At 40.4% G+C, this 13,618-nt stretch overlaps 1 protein-coding gene across 2 annotated transcripts in view; it reads left to right on the forward strand.

Moving 5' to 3' along the window:
- sv2a (synaptic vesicle glycoprotein 2A) overlaps positions 1-13,618 on the forward strand; it is a 52,764-nt gene that overhangs the window by 19,070 nt on the left and 20,076 nt on the right. For both annotated transcript variants that reach the window (XM_031733699.2, XM_031733700.2), the window contains exon 2: positions 3,138-3,906. In XM_031733699.2, the coding sequence (XP_031589559.1) occupies positions 3,297-3,906 (610 nt within the window). In that variant the 5' untranslated portion in view covers positions 3,138-3,296. The remainder of the gene's footprint in view (positions 1-3,137; positions 3,907-13,618) is intronic.

The raw sequence follows: 13,618 nt of genomic DNA on the forward strand, positions 1-13,618 counted from the left end.
TTGATATCAGCATTTGTTCTGTTTTGTGTGATGTGTCTACACTATTGAATGGATAGGGCCTTTTCATGTTAGCATGTAGCTCAGAGCACTGCTCTGTCTCAGTGTTGTGTCCTTGTGGGAAGATCTTGGTTTAACTTTATTTTTGATATTTTTCACCTTTCATTCTGAGAGGTACAGAGAGTAGGCAGGAAAGCAGGGGGAAGGTGGATTTACATGCAGGTGATACAGGTGGCATTTAAGTAGATTTGTATTCTGTAACCTCTGCATTTATTTTGCTGTTCTCTTCTAATCTTGACAGCCAGAGTAAAAGAGGATCTCACTGATGCAGTTTTCTCTCGTCTCCTTGGGTTTTGCTTTCAGCTGGCTCTCACTGAGCTTGTTCTTAGACACTCAGTTGTCCCAGCAGACCTCTGGGTCATGTGATGTTGGCTTGGCAGTCTGTCTGTTCATCACCCCCGAGGCTACACAGGAAGCTTTCAGGGATTCCCTCCCTCCTACCTTCCTACTATTTAACATCCTGCCCCCTGTTTTGCATCTGTTGTTTTCTTGCTATAATAATATCATTGTGCACTTGTTAACACTTTTACAAATGGACCAATGTTTTTTATAATGAGCAGGAACAATGATAATGAGGTTAGCTTGGCACTTACCCAGTGTTGTTTAATACTGCCCATCTGTAGTGCCTGACATGTTTCTCTAATGACACGTTCCACTGATTTATTGATCAGAGCTCTCTCTGCACATCTGATCACTCCCCGAACATTCGGGCAACATAGTACACTTTTTATGATATATGTGAAGTCCAACATTTAATATGAGAGTATGACAAAATATTTTCCCCCAACAGGAGAGAAGGTTTTTCAGGGCCTTTTAATGTCACAAAATGACAACTTTAAAGAATAATTTGAACCTTTTTATTTTGTTATTACTGGTGCAAGCTTCTTGACTACTAAGAGTAACTTCCATGTTAGAGCCATGAAATAGATTGTAAAATAATTACACAGATAATTTATTTTTTATTTTGTACAAATAATGTTTGTAAATAATTTTTTTGTGAAAGACAAAAACCTGGGACTAAGTGAGGACGAGAATACTTTATACTTTTTCGAGAACACTTCAGGTTAGTGTTCATAATTAGTGAGTAACTATTACAATTCAGTAAAACAAAAATTTCAACTGTTGATCATTTTTACCTTTGTGACCTGAATGTTTCACACTACTGAATATTTACATCATGGTGTGCTTGTATTGATTATATTTGCAGTAAGCAGGCAGATAGCACTGTTCTTTTGACCTGCTGCAGAACATTCAGCCAGCGTTTGTAGTCGTGATGCTGGGAGCTGCTTGATCCCTCAGGCTGAACGTTGTCTTTCTCTCCCCCACTGAGCTGCTGCTGCTGCAGTTCTCTTTAAAGAGACTGTGGAAAGCTACTAAAATTACTTCAGTGCCTGCTACAGCTGCAGTCGGTCCTCAGAGACTTTCTCTCCAGGGACACGTCATCTCTGCTTGTTCTCCTGAGCACATACATCTCGAAGATTTGTCATTGCTGCAGGCAAACAGTAAACAATCTTGGAGAAATTCTGCATGGCAGGCAGATGTCACGGCTTTATTAATTTCCATTTTTGCTTGTGATTTCTTAAGATGAAACAATGGGATGGAGAGATTTTGTGTCTCAGAATTATTTGATTTGCAACCCTGTTAAACTTTATACCATCACTAATGGGTGTCATTGGGTGCAGCCTTTTAATTAGTAACCACAGCCAAGACTGACACCACAGGAAATTGGAATGAATGACCTCACTTCAGTAAGATGACTAGTTAAATCCACTGGACACTAAATAATTTACAGGGTTAATAACTTGCTCACTAAATACATATTATTATTCTTCCACTATACAAGAGTAGCTTTGCATGATTCACAAGAATAGTTAATAACAATACTTGTTTGTCTTATGCTAGGCCTCAGTACAACCCCTCTAAAACAAGCTGTTTATCAATATTTAAGCAAACTTATTGTCTGCCCCTCATAAACAAAAGATTTGCTATATTTCATGTGAGCATCCACCATTATAAGAATGGATGTGTGATAGACAATAAGAAACAGTGAAATAGATCCCATTAGAGGATTTCTAAGGACTCAAAGAGGTGAATGTGGCCAATATTTCACACAATATAAATTCAGACACATTTTATCTCCTTCATAATGTGGTGAATCATCACATTAATCCTTCCAGTTGGGAACTGTTCGTAAGATGCCAAATGCTTGATCATACAGTAAATGCTCAGTTTATTATGTCTATTTGTTGAGCTCGCAGCCTTTTCCTTTGGCACAGCATGCTCCTGTCAGTAAGACAAAACAGAGCAGCTTCACAGAGACAGAGGTGCCATGAAAAAGAGCAGGCAGTCCTGCTGATAGAGTCATGATTGCGAATTATGATTCAATGAGGAAAGACAAGTTCTTTTCTGTACAGAATAAATATTTTATAAATACCTAATGATGTCTTGAAAAGTGAATCATCCATGTGGGAATGACTCTTCAGACCATTTTGAAGTAGTATTATATTCTGACTGTGATATCATGGGATTGCCAGACTTTAAAGTGTTGTTTCAAATTCAAATCCATACAAATTCAGTGTCTGGATTTAAAATTAGTGTATGGATTATAATCACAAGTGTTCTTAGGGTCAACTTGAATTTGACCCCCACTGTGGCGGCACTTTTTGTATATGCTGACCTTTGCTACAGGTCATTGGGGCTCTTTGCTTGTTAATTGCACAGGCCTGTGTCACAGCATGGAACATTATATGTTCAGTAGCTCTGTGGTGCACCGCTGTAAATGCCACAGTGTGATTTGTATTGGGCTGTAGAGAGAGCTATGAGATAACTATTAATATAGGCCACTGAGCTCCTAGACTCAGTTGTCAGCTCCTTAAAGCTATCATGTCCTTTCTTTTTCTCCAACCATTAGTGCTGAGCCAGATAATATGTCCTGCAAATGTCACTGTGATGTGAATGCCTGTGGTCCTGTGCATTTCAGTATTAATTACCTTGAACCTAGACTGTTTAAAAATGTGTCTCTGCCTGACAGGTATTGTATGACTCATGCTAACTCTACTCTTTTCTTTGCTTTTCCACAGGATTCATTGTGTGCAGCAGTGCAGTGGAGCAGGGAGCTGTCCTCAGTGCTGAATTTATCAGCTCACATAAATACCCATTGCACACTCATGTGCCTGGGCTGCTCCTGATACTTCCTATTCCTTGCAGCAACTGACCAACACCACCTCTACATATCCAAGATGGACGATGACGGTCGCTACAGAGACAGCCGCTCAGACTTCGTCCGCGGCGCCAAGGACATTGCCAAAGTTGCTAAGAAGCAGGTCGGTAAGAAGGTGGGGCGTGGCATGGACAAAATGACAGATGAGTACACCAAACGTTCTTATAAGCGATTTGAGGAGGAAGACGACGACGACGATTACGCCGGCGTGCCGAGCAATGATGGCGGATATTATCGCAACGACAGCCGTGCCAATGATGAAGAAGGCCACAGCGACTCCACTGAAGGACACGATGAGGATGACGAGATCTATGAGGGCGAGTACCAGGGCATCCCGAGAGCTGATTCAGGGAAGGCTGGCAGCATGGATGGTGTGACAGCCGCACAGGCACAGCAGTTCAGGGATCTTTCGGCCTATGAGGGTGAGAGGAGAAAAGACCAGGAGGAGTTGGCGCAGCAGTATGAGACCATCCTGCAGGAGTGTGGCCACGGGAAGTTCCAGTGGACGCTCTACTTTGTCCTGGGCCTGGCACTAATGGCAGACGGCGTGGAGATCTTTGTGGTTGGCTTCGTGCTGCCCAGTGCTCAAATAGACATGTGTCTCTCTGAGCCCAACAAAGGCATGCTGGGTAAGATATCCAGATTTCACTCTGAGCTCGCTTGTCAACACTCAGGAGGGGGGATTACATAAGAGCCCATGTGCAACTTTTCTTTCAACTTGTCTGCTCTGTATTGTCTCTCTCTCTTTATTTTTTTATCTGTGTGCCTCCTTTGGCAGTGTAGGCCACCACTTCACATTTTATCTCTGCCTCATCTTAGCCATTACCTTTGCAGCCTATCTCCCGGTAATTGGTTTTCAACAGCCTCGTTGGCAGTGGAACTACAGCTATTTAAGATTCAACTGCCCATGCAGCTCCTGAACAGCAGCAGCAGAATTTTAAATCGAACACTCAGCCAATCCAAACATAGTGTTCTCTGCTTCACTTCAGCTGTTTTCTAGCTGAATACAATGTGTGTATTTATGTGTGTGCATGTGTGTGTGTGTGTGTGTGTGTGTGTGTTCACACTCAGAAAATGAGGTACCTTCTTGAAGTCCAACAGCTTGTTTCTTGGTTGGTACCCTCTTAAGTAATGATGTTACTGTACCATGGACAGGGCAGACCAGTCTTGAACCTCCCATGGAAACGTTATACCTTAAATAAATAAATAAGCAAGGAAACAAGTGTACCTTAAAATTTAAGAGTAAAATTTATATTTTAATGCACATTTTCTTTGTTTTTTTTTTCTTTGCACCTTAAAATTTAGAATAGATTGTTTAAATATTTACCTTTGTAAACCCAGAATGTCTGGTCAGGCTCTGAATCCTACCACGCCATCTGTCATTGGCTGGACACCAAAGGCCTGAATAAGTGAGGGTGGGTATCTGAGGGTGGTGCTGGATGTGTATGGGGACCTCAACACAGTCAGGAGGTGTGTGGTAGCAGTAACAGATGGGTTCAAGGTGGGGTTAGGATTACATCGGCTCTGATACCCGTATTGTTTTCAGTGGCTGACAGATGAGATCAATTCAATTCAATTCAGTTTTATTTATATAGCGCCAAATCACAACAAAGGTCGCCTCAGGGCGCTTTATATTGTACAGTAGATACAGAGAAAAACCCAACAATCATATGACCCCCTATGAGCAAGCACTTTGGTAACAGTGGGAAGGAAAAACTCCCTTTTAACAGGAAGAAACCTCCAGCAGAACCAGGCTCAGGGAGGGGCGGGGCCATCTGCTGCGACCGGTTGGGGTGAGAGAAGGAAGACAGGATAAAGACATGCTGTGGAAGAGAGACAGAGATTAATAACAGATATGATTCGATGCAGAGAGGTCTATTAACACATAGTGAGTGAGAAAGGTGACTGGAAAGGAAAAACTCAATGCATCATGGGAATCCCCGGCAGCCTACGTCTATTGCAGCATAACTAAGGGAGGATTCAGGGTCACCTGGTCCAGCCCTAACTATATGCTTTAGCAAAAAGGAAAGTTTTAAGCCTAATCTTAAAAGTAGAGATAGTGTCTGTCTCCTGAATCCAAACTGGAAGCTGGTTCCACAGAAGAGGGGCCTGAAAACTGAAGGCTCTGCCTCCCATTCTACTTTTAAATACTCTAGGGACAGCAAGTAGGCCTGCAGTGCGAGAGCGAAGTGCTCTAATAGGGTGATATGGTACTACAAGGTCATTAAGATAAGATGGGGCCTGATTATTTAAGACCTTGTATGTGAGGAGCAGGATTTTGAATTCAATTCTGGATTTAACAGGAAGCCAATGAAGGGAAGCCAAAACAGGAGAAATCTGCTCTCTCTTTCTAGTCCCTGTCAGGACTCTTGCTGCAGCATTTTGGATCAGCTGAAGGCTTTTCAGGGAGTTTTTAGGACATCCTGATAATAAAGAATTACAGTAGTCCAGCCTGGAAGTAATGAATGCGTGAACTAGTTTTTCAGCATCACTCTGAGACAGGATATTTCTAATTTTAGAGATGTTGCGCAAATGGAAGAAAGCAGTCTTACATATTTGTTTAATATGTGCATTGAAGGACATGTCCTGGTCAAAAATGACTCAAGGTTCCTCACAGCATTACTGGAGGCCAAGGTAATGCCATCCAGAGTAAGAATCTGCTTAGATACCATATTTCTAAGATTTTCAGGGCCGAGTACAATAACCTCAGTTTTATCTGAATTAAGAAGCAGAAAGTTAGCGGCCATCCAGGTCTTTATGTCTTTAAGACATTCCTGCAGTTTAACTAATTGGTGTGTGTTATCTGGCTTCATGGATAGATAGAGCTGGGTGTCATCTGCATAGCAGTGAAAATGTATGCTATGTCTTCTAATGATGCTGCCTAAGGGAAGCATGTATAATGTAAACAGAATTGGTCCTAGCACTGAACCCTGTGGAACTCCATAATTGACCTTAGTGTGTGAAGAGGACTCTCCATTTACTTGAACAAATTGGAGTCTATTAGATAGATATGATACAAACCACTGCAGTGCAGTACCTGTAATACCTACAGCATGTTCTAATCATTTCTCTAATAGGATATTATGGTCAACAGCATCGAACGCTGCACTGAGGTCTAGCAGGACAAGCACAGAGATGAGTCCACTGTCAGAGGCCATAAGAAGATCATTTGTAACCTTCACTAAAGCTGTTTCTGTGCTGTGATGAGCTCTGAAACCTGACTGAAACTCTTCAGATAAGCCATTCCTCTGCAGATGATCTGTTAGCTGTTTGACAACTACTCTTTCAAGGATGTTTGATATGAAAGGAAGGTTGGAGATTGGCCTATAATTAGCTAAGACAGCTGGGTCTAGAGATGCTTTTTAAGTAAAGGTTTAACTACAGCCAGCTTGAAGGCCTGTGGTACATAGCCGATTATTAGAGATTGAAGAATTAATTAATGGCAGGACTTCTTTGAGCAGTTTTGTAGGAATGGGGTCTAAAAGACACGTTGATGGTTTGGAGGAATTAATTATTGAAGTTAACTCAGAAAGATCAATTGGAGAAAAAGAGTTTAACTTAACATCGATGGTACTAAAAGTAGCTGTAGATAATATTACATCTGTGGGATGATTATTGGTAATTTTTTCTCTAATGATTAAAATTTTATTTGTGAAGAAGTTCATGAAGTCATTACTAGTTAACGTTAAAGGGATGGTTGGCTCAGTAGAGCTCTGACTTTTTGTCAGCCTGGCTACAGTGCTGAAGAGAAACCTGGGGTTGTTCTTATTTTCTTCAATCAGTGACGAATAGTAAGTTGTTCTGGCTTTGCGGAGGGCTTTCTTATAAAGCAGCAAACTATTTCTCCAGGCTAAATGATGATCCTCTAAATTTGTGACACGCCCATTTCCTCTCCAGCTTACGAGTTATCTGCTTTAGGCTGCGTGTTTGAGAATTATACTACGGAGTCAGGTACTTCTGATTTGAGGCCTTAGTTTTCACAGGAGCTACAGTATCCAGAGTCGCACGTAGTGAGGAGGTAAAATTATTAACAAGATAATCAACCTCTGTTGCAGTAGCGTTCAGATAGCTGCTCTGCTCTATGTTGGTACAGGGCATTGAAGATGATAACAGTGGGTGGATTATATTCTTAAACTTAGTTACAGCACTTTCAGAAAGACATCTACTGTGATAAAGTCTACTCTCCACTGCTGTGTAATCAATTATTGTAAATGTAAATGTTATCAGGAAATGATCAGACAGCAGAGGGTTTTCAGGAAACACTGTTAAATGTTCAGTTTCTATGCCATATGTTAAAACAAGATCTAGAGTGTGATTAAAGTGGTGGGTGGGTTCTTTTACATTTTGAGAGAAGCCAATTGAGTCTAATAACAAATTAAATGCCATGTTGAGGCTGTCATTTTTAGCATCTACACGGATGTTAAAATCACCCACAATAATTATTTTATCTGAGCTGAGCACTAAATCAGATAAAAAGTCTGAGAAATCAGACAGAAACTCTGTGTAAGGCCCAGGTGGACGATAGATGATAACAAGTAAGACTGGTTTCTGAGTTTTACAGCTGGGTTGGACAAAGGTAAGCATCAGGCTTTCAAATGAATTAAGTCTGTCTTGGTCTTTCATTGATTAATAGGCTGGTGTGAAAAATTGCTGCCACACCGCCCCCTCGGCCTGTGCTTCGAGGTTTCTGGTAGTTAGAACGACTCAGGGGTGTTGAGGTCAGGCAGGAGTGTTTGTAGACTACCATGTTTGCAGACGATATTGTGATCTGTAGTGAGAGCCTGGAGAGGTGGAGGTTTGTTCTAGAGAGAAGAAGGATGAAAGTCAGTAGAAATATGGTGTGAAGATGGTGGAAAGAAAAAAAAAAAAAAGAGTTAGAATTTTCAATAGGAGTAACCAGGATGGATGGATTAGAAATCATTACATTTCTAATCTCAGGATGAGCAGTTTGGAGACAAACTGAGAGAGATGTGCAGAGGGAGGATAGCAGATCAGGTAGGACGAAAACCTGAAAACCTCAGAGAAGATGCATAGATGTAGTGAAGGAGGACCTGTAGAGGGGTGGTGTGACAGGGAAGGATATTAGGGATAGGGTGAGGTACAGGCAGATGATATGCTGTGGTGGCCTCGAAAGGCAGGAAGAAGAAGAAGGAAAAAGGAGAACTAAATACAGTTCAATTCATAATGCTTCTGAAAGAACGTGAGGCATGATTTTGATTGAAGCACTGCTGAATCCACTAACAGCTGAATGCAGATCACTGTTAGAGCTCTGCCTGGACTCTGTTTTGTTGGTTTTATTTACTGTAATGTTGATGAGTTAGATGAGCTCTGATTACATAATTTCCTCTCAGAGGGGTGTTGACTGTTCAACTGTACAGCTGCTCGATGCACATCGTCCCAGCAGATGTGCATGTTGAATATTTGTGGTGTTTAAAGTGAACATGATGGGTTCATAAAAGTGTCCTCTGTACAAACATTACCTGTTAATTCTGATTGACAGTTCAAGTGCCCAAAATTTTTTTCAGTATGAAACTTTCATTTCAGATTAATTTGAACTTTGGATAACAATAGACATTCTGATTAAGTGCAGGACGTTTTTATCAGCTGTATTATATGATTAATTAACTGGGCTATGCATAAATCAATAGAAGCAGCCTAAACAGGCTTACGAGACAAAATTAAATAAAAAGAAATCAGAGCCATGAAATGAAAATAATACAAAATGCATGATGCCACCTGAGATGGGCTAATTTACCCATATTTCTAAAAGAACATTGCATTCTGTCATCCTCAGTGCACCAAAACATTGGATTTTAAAGATTTGGATATTCTTGCATCTTAATCAGGACAGGACCTCTTCTAATTTACATAACTCACACAGTCCGTTATCCTCCTGGATGTTTTTAAATCTGCCAGCTTCAAGGACAAGAGGAAAGGTTCCCCGTAATGTCTTTGATTCCTCAGTGATTTTGTAGTACAAGTTTCAGAATCACAGTTAGGTTTCATTTCAATATATTTTTGCAGTTTTGGCTTTAACAAAATGTGCTTTTTTCAAATCTAGTAAACATCTTTGTTCTGACTTCATGTTGGACATATTAAATTATTCTCTATTGCTCATGGAGAGCTGTGTGAAATCTTCCTATACAGTCGATCTTCTGCCAAATTGAGCAAATTCATCATTTCACATTTTTGCTTTCTGATCCAGGAATCCATGTCAGAAAAGTTAATGCACAAACAAACTTATGAACATCTCCTAAAAGAGCTGGTCTGGTCTGCTGCAGTTTATTATAAATGATTAGTGCCACATTTATGCAAAATTATCACTCAGTATGGTAACACCCAGAGCATGAGGTACTGTCCAAAAGATCACTTTTGTTCATCTGGGAAGACCTTACCAGAAAAGTTCATCCAGATGTATGCTTACAACAGCCTCAGCCAATGGTATTCATGAATGTAGCCTGTATATAAAAGGTGGAAATGGTCACAATGACATCACCCATTGGTTCTGGACTTTGTCGCTGCCATGTTTTTATTATTGAAAACAAACAAACATAGATTTATTTATTTTGTTGCCACAAATAATCACATTAGAATTTGATGAATGCTCAGTTAGCAACAGCAAGCTCTTACCACCAATAAGACCGACATGGTAGAGAGATCCAGCTCAGTGATGATGACCAAAAGGAAAGATGGAAGAAAAAGGAAAGAGGAAAAAGGGCAAATTAATAAAGAAAGCCAATGAAATAACTACTTATATATAATTTTTCAAAATATTGAAAATTTATTAAATTTTTCAAAACATTTTCCCTCCAGCTCTCAGACAAACATATTAGCCAATGCATATGATGGATTATTCTAAAAGGAAGTGGAGCAAAATTACAAAACCACACAAAATGGACTTAGTAAAATAACTCTGTTATTGATGTACTTGCGACTTGAATTGCTCCCTAGTCTGGCTGCCATCTATACCTCCTTTCCCCTTCTTTCTCCTTCTGGGTTTGTGTCATGCCAGGGGGGAGCCAGGGAGACACGACTGGCCTCCATTCCTTCCCCTCTTCCTGTTACGCAACATTCCTGACTCATGCGAGAGAGCCTCTTGTGCTCGTACCTCTCTGCATGCAGTCCGCTCTTTCGACCCCCATCTTCACGCTCCATCTCAGCCTATCCTGCTGGCTGCTTTTACCCCACGCAGTGTTATGGATCATCTGTTTTGTTTGTGCATTAGTATGTATATGTAATGGTTGACTGCACCAATCTCGACGTGATCACGGGTCTGTCGTTTGACATTTCAGTAACACAAAAACTAGAATTAAATAAGGATATCAAACAGAGGAAATGATGACAGATCGAGAGGTCTAAATAAAACCCTGGTGCAGCGTTTTTGCTCGAAGAGCTAGATGAGACACGTTGACACAGCAGTGAAACAGTGAAGTGGTTGTCATTGATTTGCCCTTGTTGTGAAGCTGCAGTGGACTGTAGCTTTCTTTTGTCATATAGGAGAGACAGGAGTTTGTTCCATGCAGGATATATGCAGGATCAGCGCATCCTAAGCCTTTTGGAAGTTTTCTCACTGCTCAGCATTCAGCGTATTTCCAACCACAGTTCTGTTAAATATAGTCTTGAGAAGGTTTTCATCTATAACCTTTGCTACAATATGTTCACTGCCTCCTCTAATTATTGCAGTTGCATGGCCGCATTTTGAGATAGCGACTGCACAGTTCTCCTCAGGCTAAAAGAAACCTTTGTGTATTATAATGTATCCTCGACCTTTTCATGGACATGGAATCAGTAACTGAAATCAAGGATGAAGGGATAAAATGGGTGAAAACAGTCATTGTGTACTGGGGATGATCTGTCAGAGAAAACTGTAGGCAAATAGGTTTGGATAGTGTAGCCTGCTGTACATGTATGAGCATCAGAAAGAAGTTAAGTATCAGTACTTCTCCAATACTAGAAAATTAATATTGAAGCTTCTGGGTTACATAATCATTTGAAAAACACTGAGCTTTGTTATCAACCTGTGCTTTTTCTTAAATTTCATTTGTATTTTTATAAACCCATAAAAGTAATAATTCCAGTCAGTACAGAAACAGCAGTCATAAATTATCTTTACTACACGCAACACACAAATAAGCCTTATAACAAATGATTCAGAATACCATAAAAAACACCTGACTTTGTTTACAAAATTGGAAGCAGCACAAACAGTGCGGGGGATTTGATGAGTGCTGCCAAACAGAGCTGCAGGTAACCGAGCAAACAGCTTATTCTGGAGATATTTCCCCTCTTTTTGAAGGCGTTTTAATCAGCTGCTGCAGTGTTTGTTTGGACCAAAAACCCTCATTCACACTACCGTCACAAAGTGAGACTGCTGCAAAGCACTTATAACATTTATTACTTCAGCTTTCAGTGGTAGCAGTGGATATTTGCTGGCTGACTTTCACAGTCACCACAAGAAACTGCAGCTGTATTCTCCTCCTGTGCTACTTTTTATTTAGTTGTTCAATAAAAACAAAGGAGCGGAAGCACCACAAAGGAGAACAAAGCTAATTTTGCAGTTGATATGAAAGAAAACTAGAAGTTTACAGAAGGATTCTCAGCTTACTATGCTTCATAAGCAAATCGAAAAGTCATAAAATCCACAAACAACAAACCACTGGATGAAAAGTAAATTACTTAAATCACACAGGAAGATTAAATAAATAGACTAATATATAGTAGAGTAGGGTATAAAGGATGCATATGCTTTTTATTGATGAAAGACTGACCTTAAATGAACTGCTTTTGAGACATTTTAAATGCTTTTTATTTAGCTTATATAAACCTTAAAACCTAAGTGAAAAAACAATCGTTTGCTCAACTTATTGCTGTACAGTTGAACACTGACTGTCTCCTGATATTGTACCTTAATATCTAGAAGACATGTACATGTACCTTTTGCTGCCTGGAAACATATGTGCACTTTTTTTGTGTCTCGAAAGGAACCCATAATTACCTTGAACCCTAATAATGAACCCTGAGGGGCACGTTTGTGTAGATTGTACCTGTAGCGAGAGAATTTGGCTTTTACTGTACCCTGTTTCTGAGACTTGTAAGTTCATGAGAGAAGAACACTGCAGTGTAAGTCATCTATAAATGATCAGTTCTGCTGTACAAGAGCTGCTAACATGTCTCCACCACTGGATTCTTGAACGAGCCCAGTGTACTCTGCTAGAAAGGGGAAAACCTGCTATTAATAGAAGCCTCCTGCCCTCCCCCCTCTTCGTGCACACTGGCACACAGTCTCGCACACTTTTGTCCATTTCACACACACACATGCATATACACTACCCTGGAGCCCTTGGGAGTTCTGTCAGAGCGCTGACTAGCCATCGTCCTCCCCTTTCTTCCCCCCCCCCCCCCTCCCTCCCCTCGTTCAGAGTGCAAAGGTGCTCAGCTGTCTGGAGATTTCTGCTTTCTCTCCTCTCTCTTCATTTTGCACCTCATCCTGCTCACCTCTCTCCTTCCCTCTCTCTTTCTGTCTTCACCACATTTTGTTTCAGCTTTCTCTGGAAAAAAAACACAAAACACGTCTCATGAATGATTAAAATGTAGATGAATAGAAAGCAGTGGTTGTTTTGATGTTACTGAGCATCTGCAGCTTACTGCAACATCAGATTCACTGGAATTCGATGAAGTGTATTACTAGTGGTTTGAAAAACATGAAAACGTCACCAATAGGAACATTATTTAACTGAACACAATTCTAGATTCAAGATTTTGTTGGGAAAACTGTCAAATTAAAAAAAATCAAAGAAATAGTTGGGATCTCATGACTGCTGAATGATTTAAAATACAAAAGCTGTTGACAGCAGAACTGTTTTTGACAGGATGCTTCACCTCCACACTATAGGCTGTAATAGCCTTTCTGTCTGGGTGTTTTTATTTAACTGGAACTAGGCTCAAGCTGTAGACTGTGTAGAGTGAATGCAGCCATGAATGTAGCATCTTCTCCAGCTTGGTGTTGTGAACCCAGTCATGATGAAACACAGGAACTAAGTCATATATTGCTTTCTTTCCGTTGAATCATACTATAGTTTACAAAAGAAACAGCATGCTATATTGAATAAGACTCCAAACTAGTGCTTCAGGCTATTAACTTCATCAGGTAAGGTCATTTCCTCATAGATTTCTCTGTGAATGAACTTCTTTGCAGGTCAGTTTTGTCCTTAAAACATCATTTGTTCACTTTAAAATCCGTATGCTGCCTTTTTGCCATTTCTCCCCCATTTCCATACAGTTGACATCATGCGGTTCATGTTCTGCTGTAGTCCCTGTTGGTGGTGACCCCATTTAATCCCA

The sequence above is a fragment of the Oreochromis aureus genome, linkage group 11 (assembly GCF_013358895.1).
Source record: "Oreochromis aureus strain Israel breed Guangdong linkage group 11, ZZ_aureus, whole genome shotgun sequence".
NCBI lineage: Eukaryota > Metazoa > Chordata > Actinopteri > Cichliformes > Cichlidae > Oreochromis > Oreochromis aureus.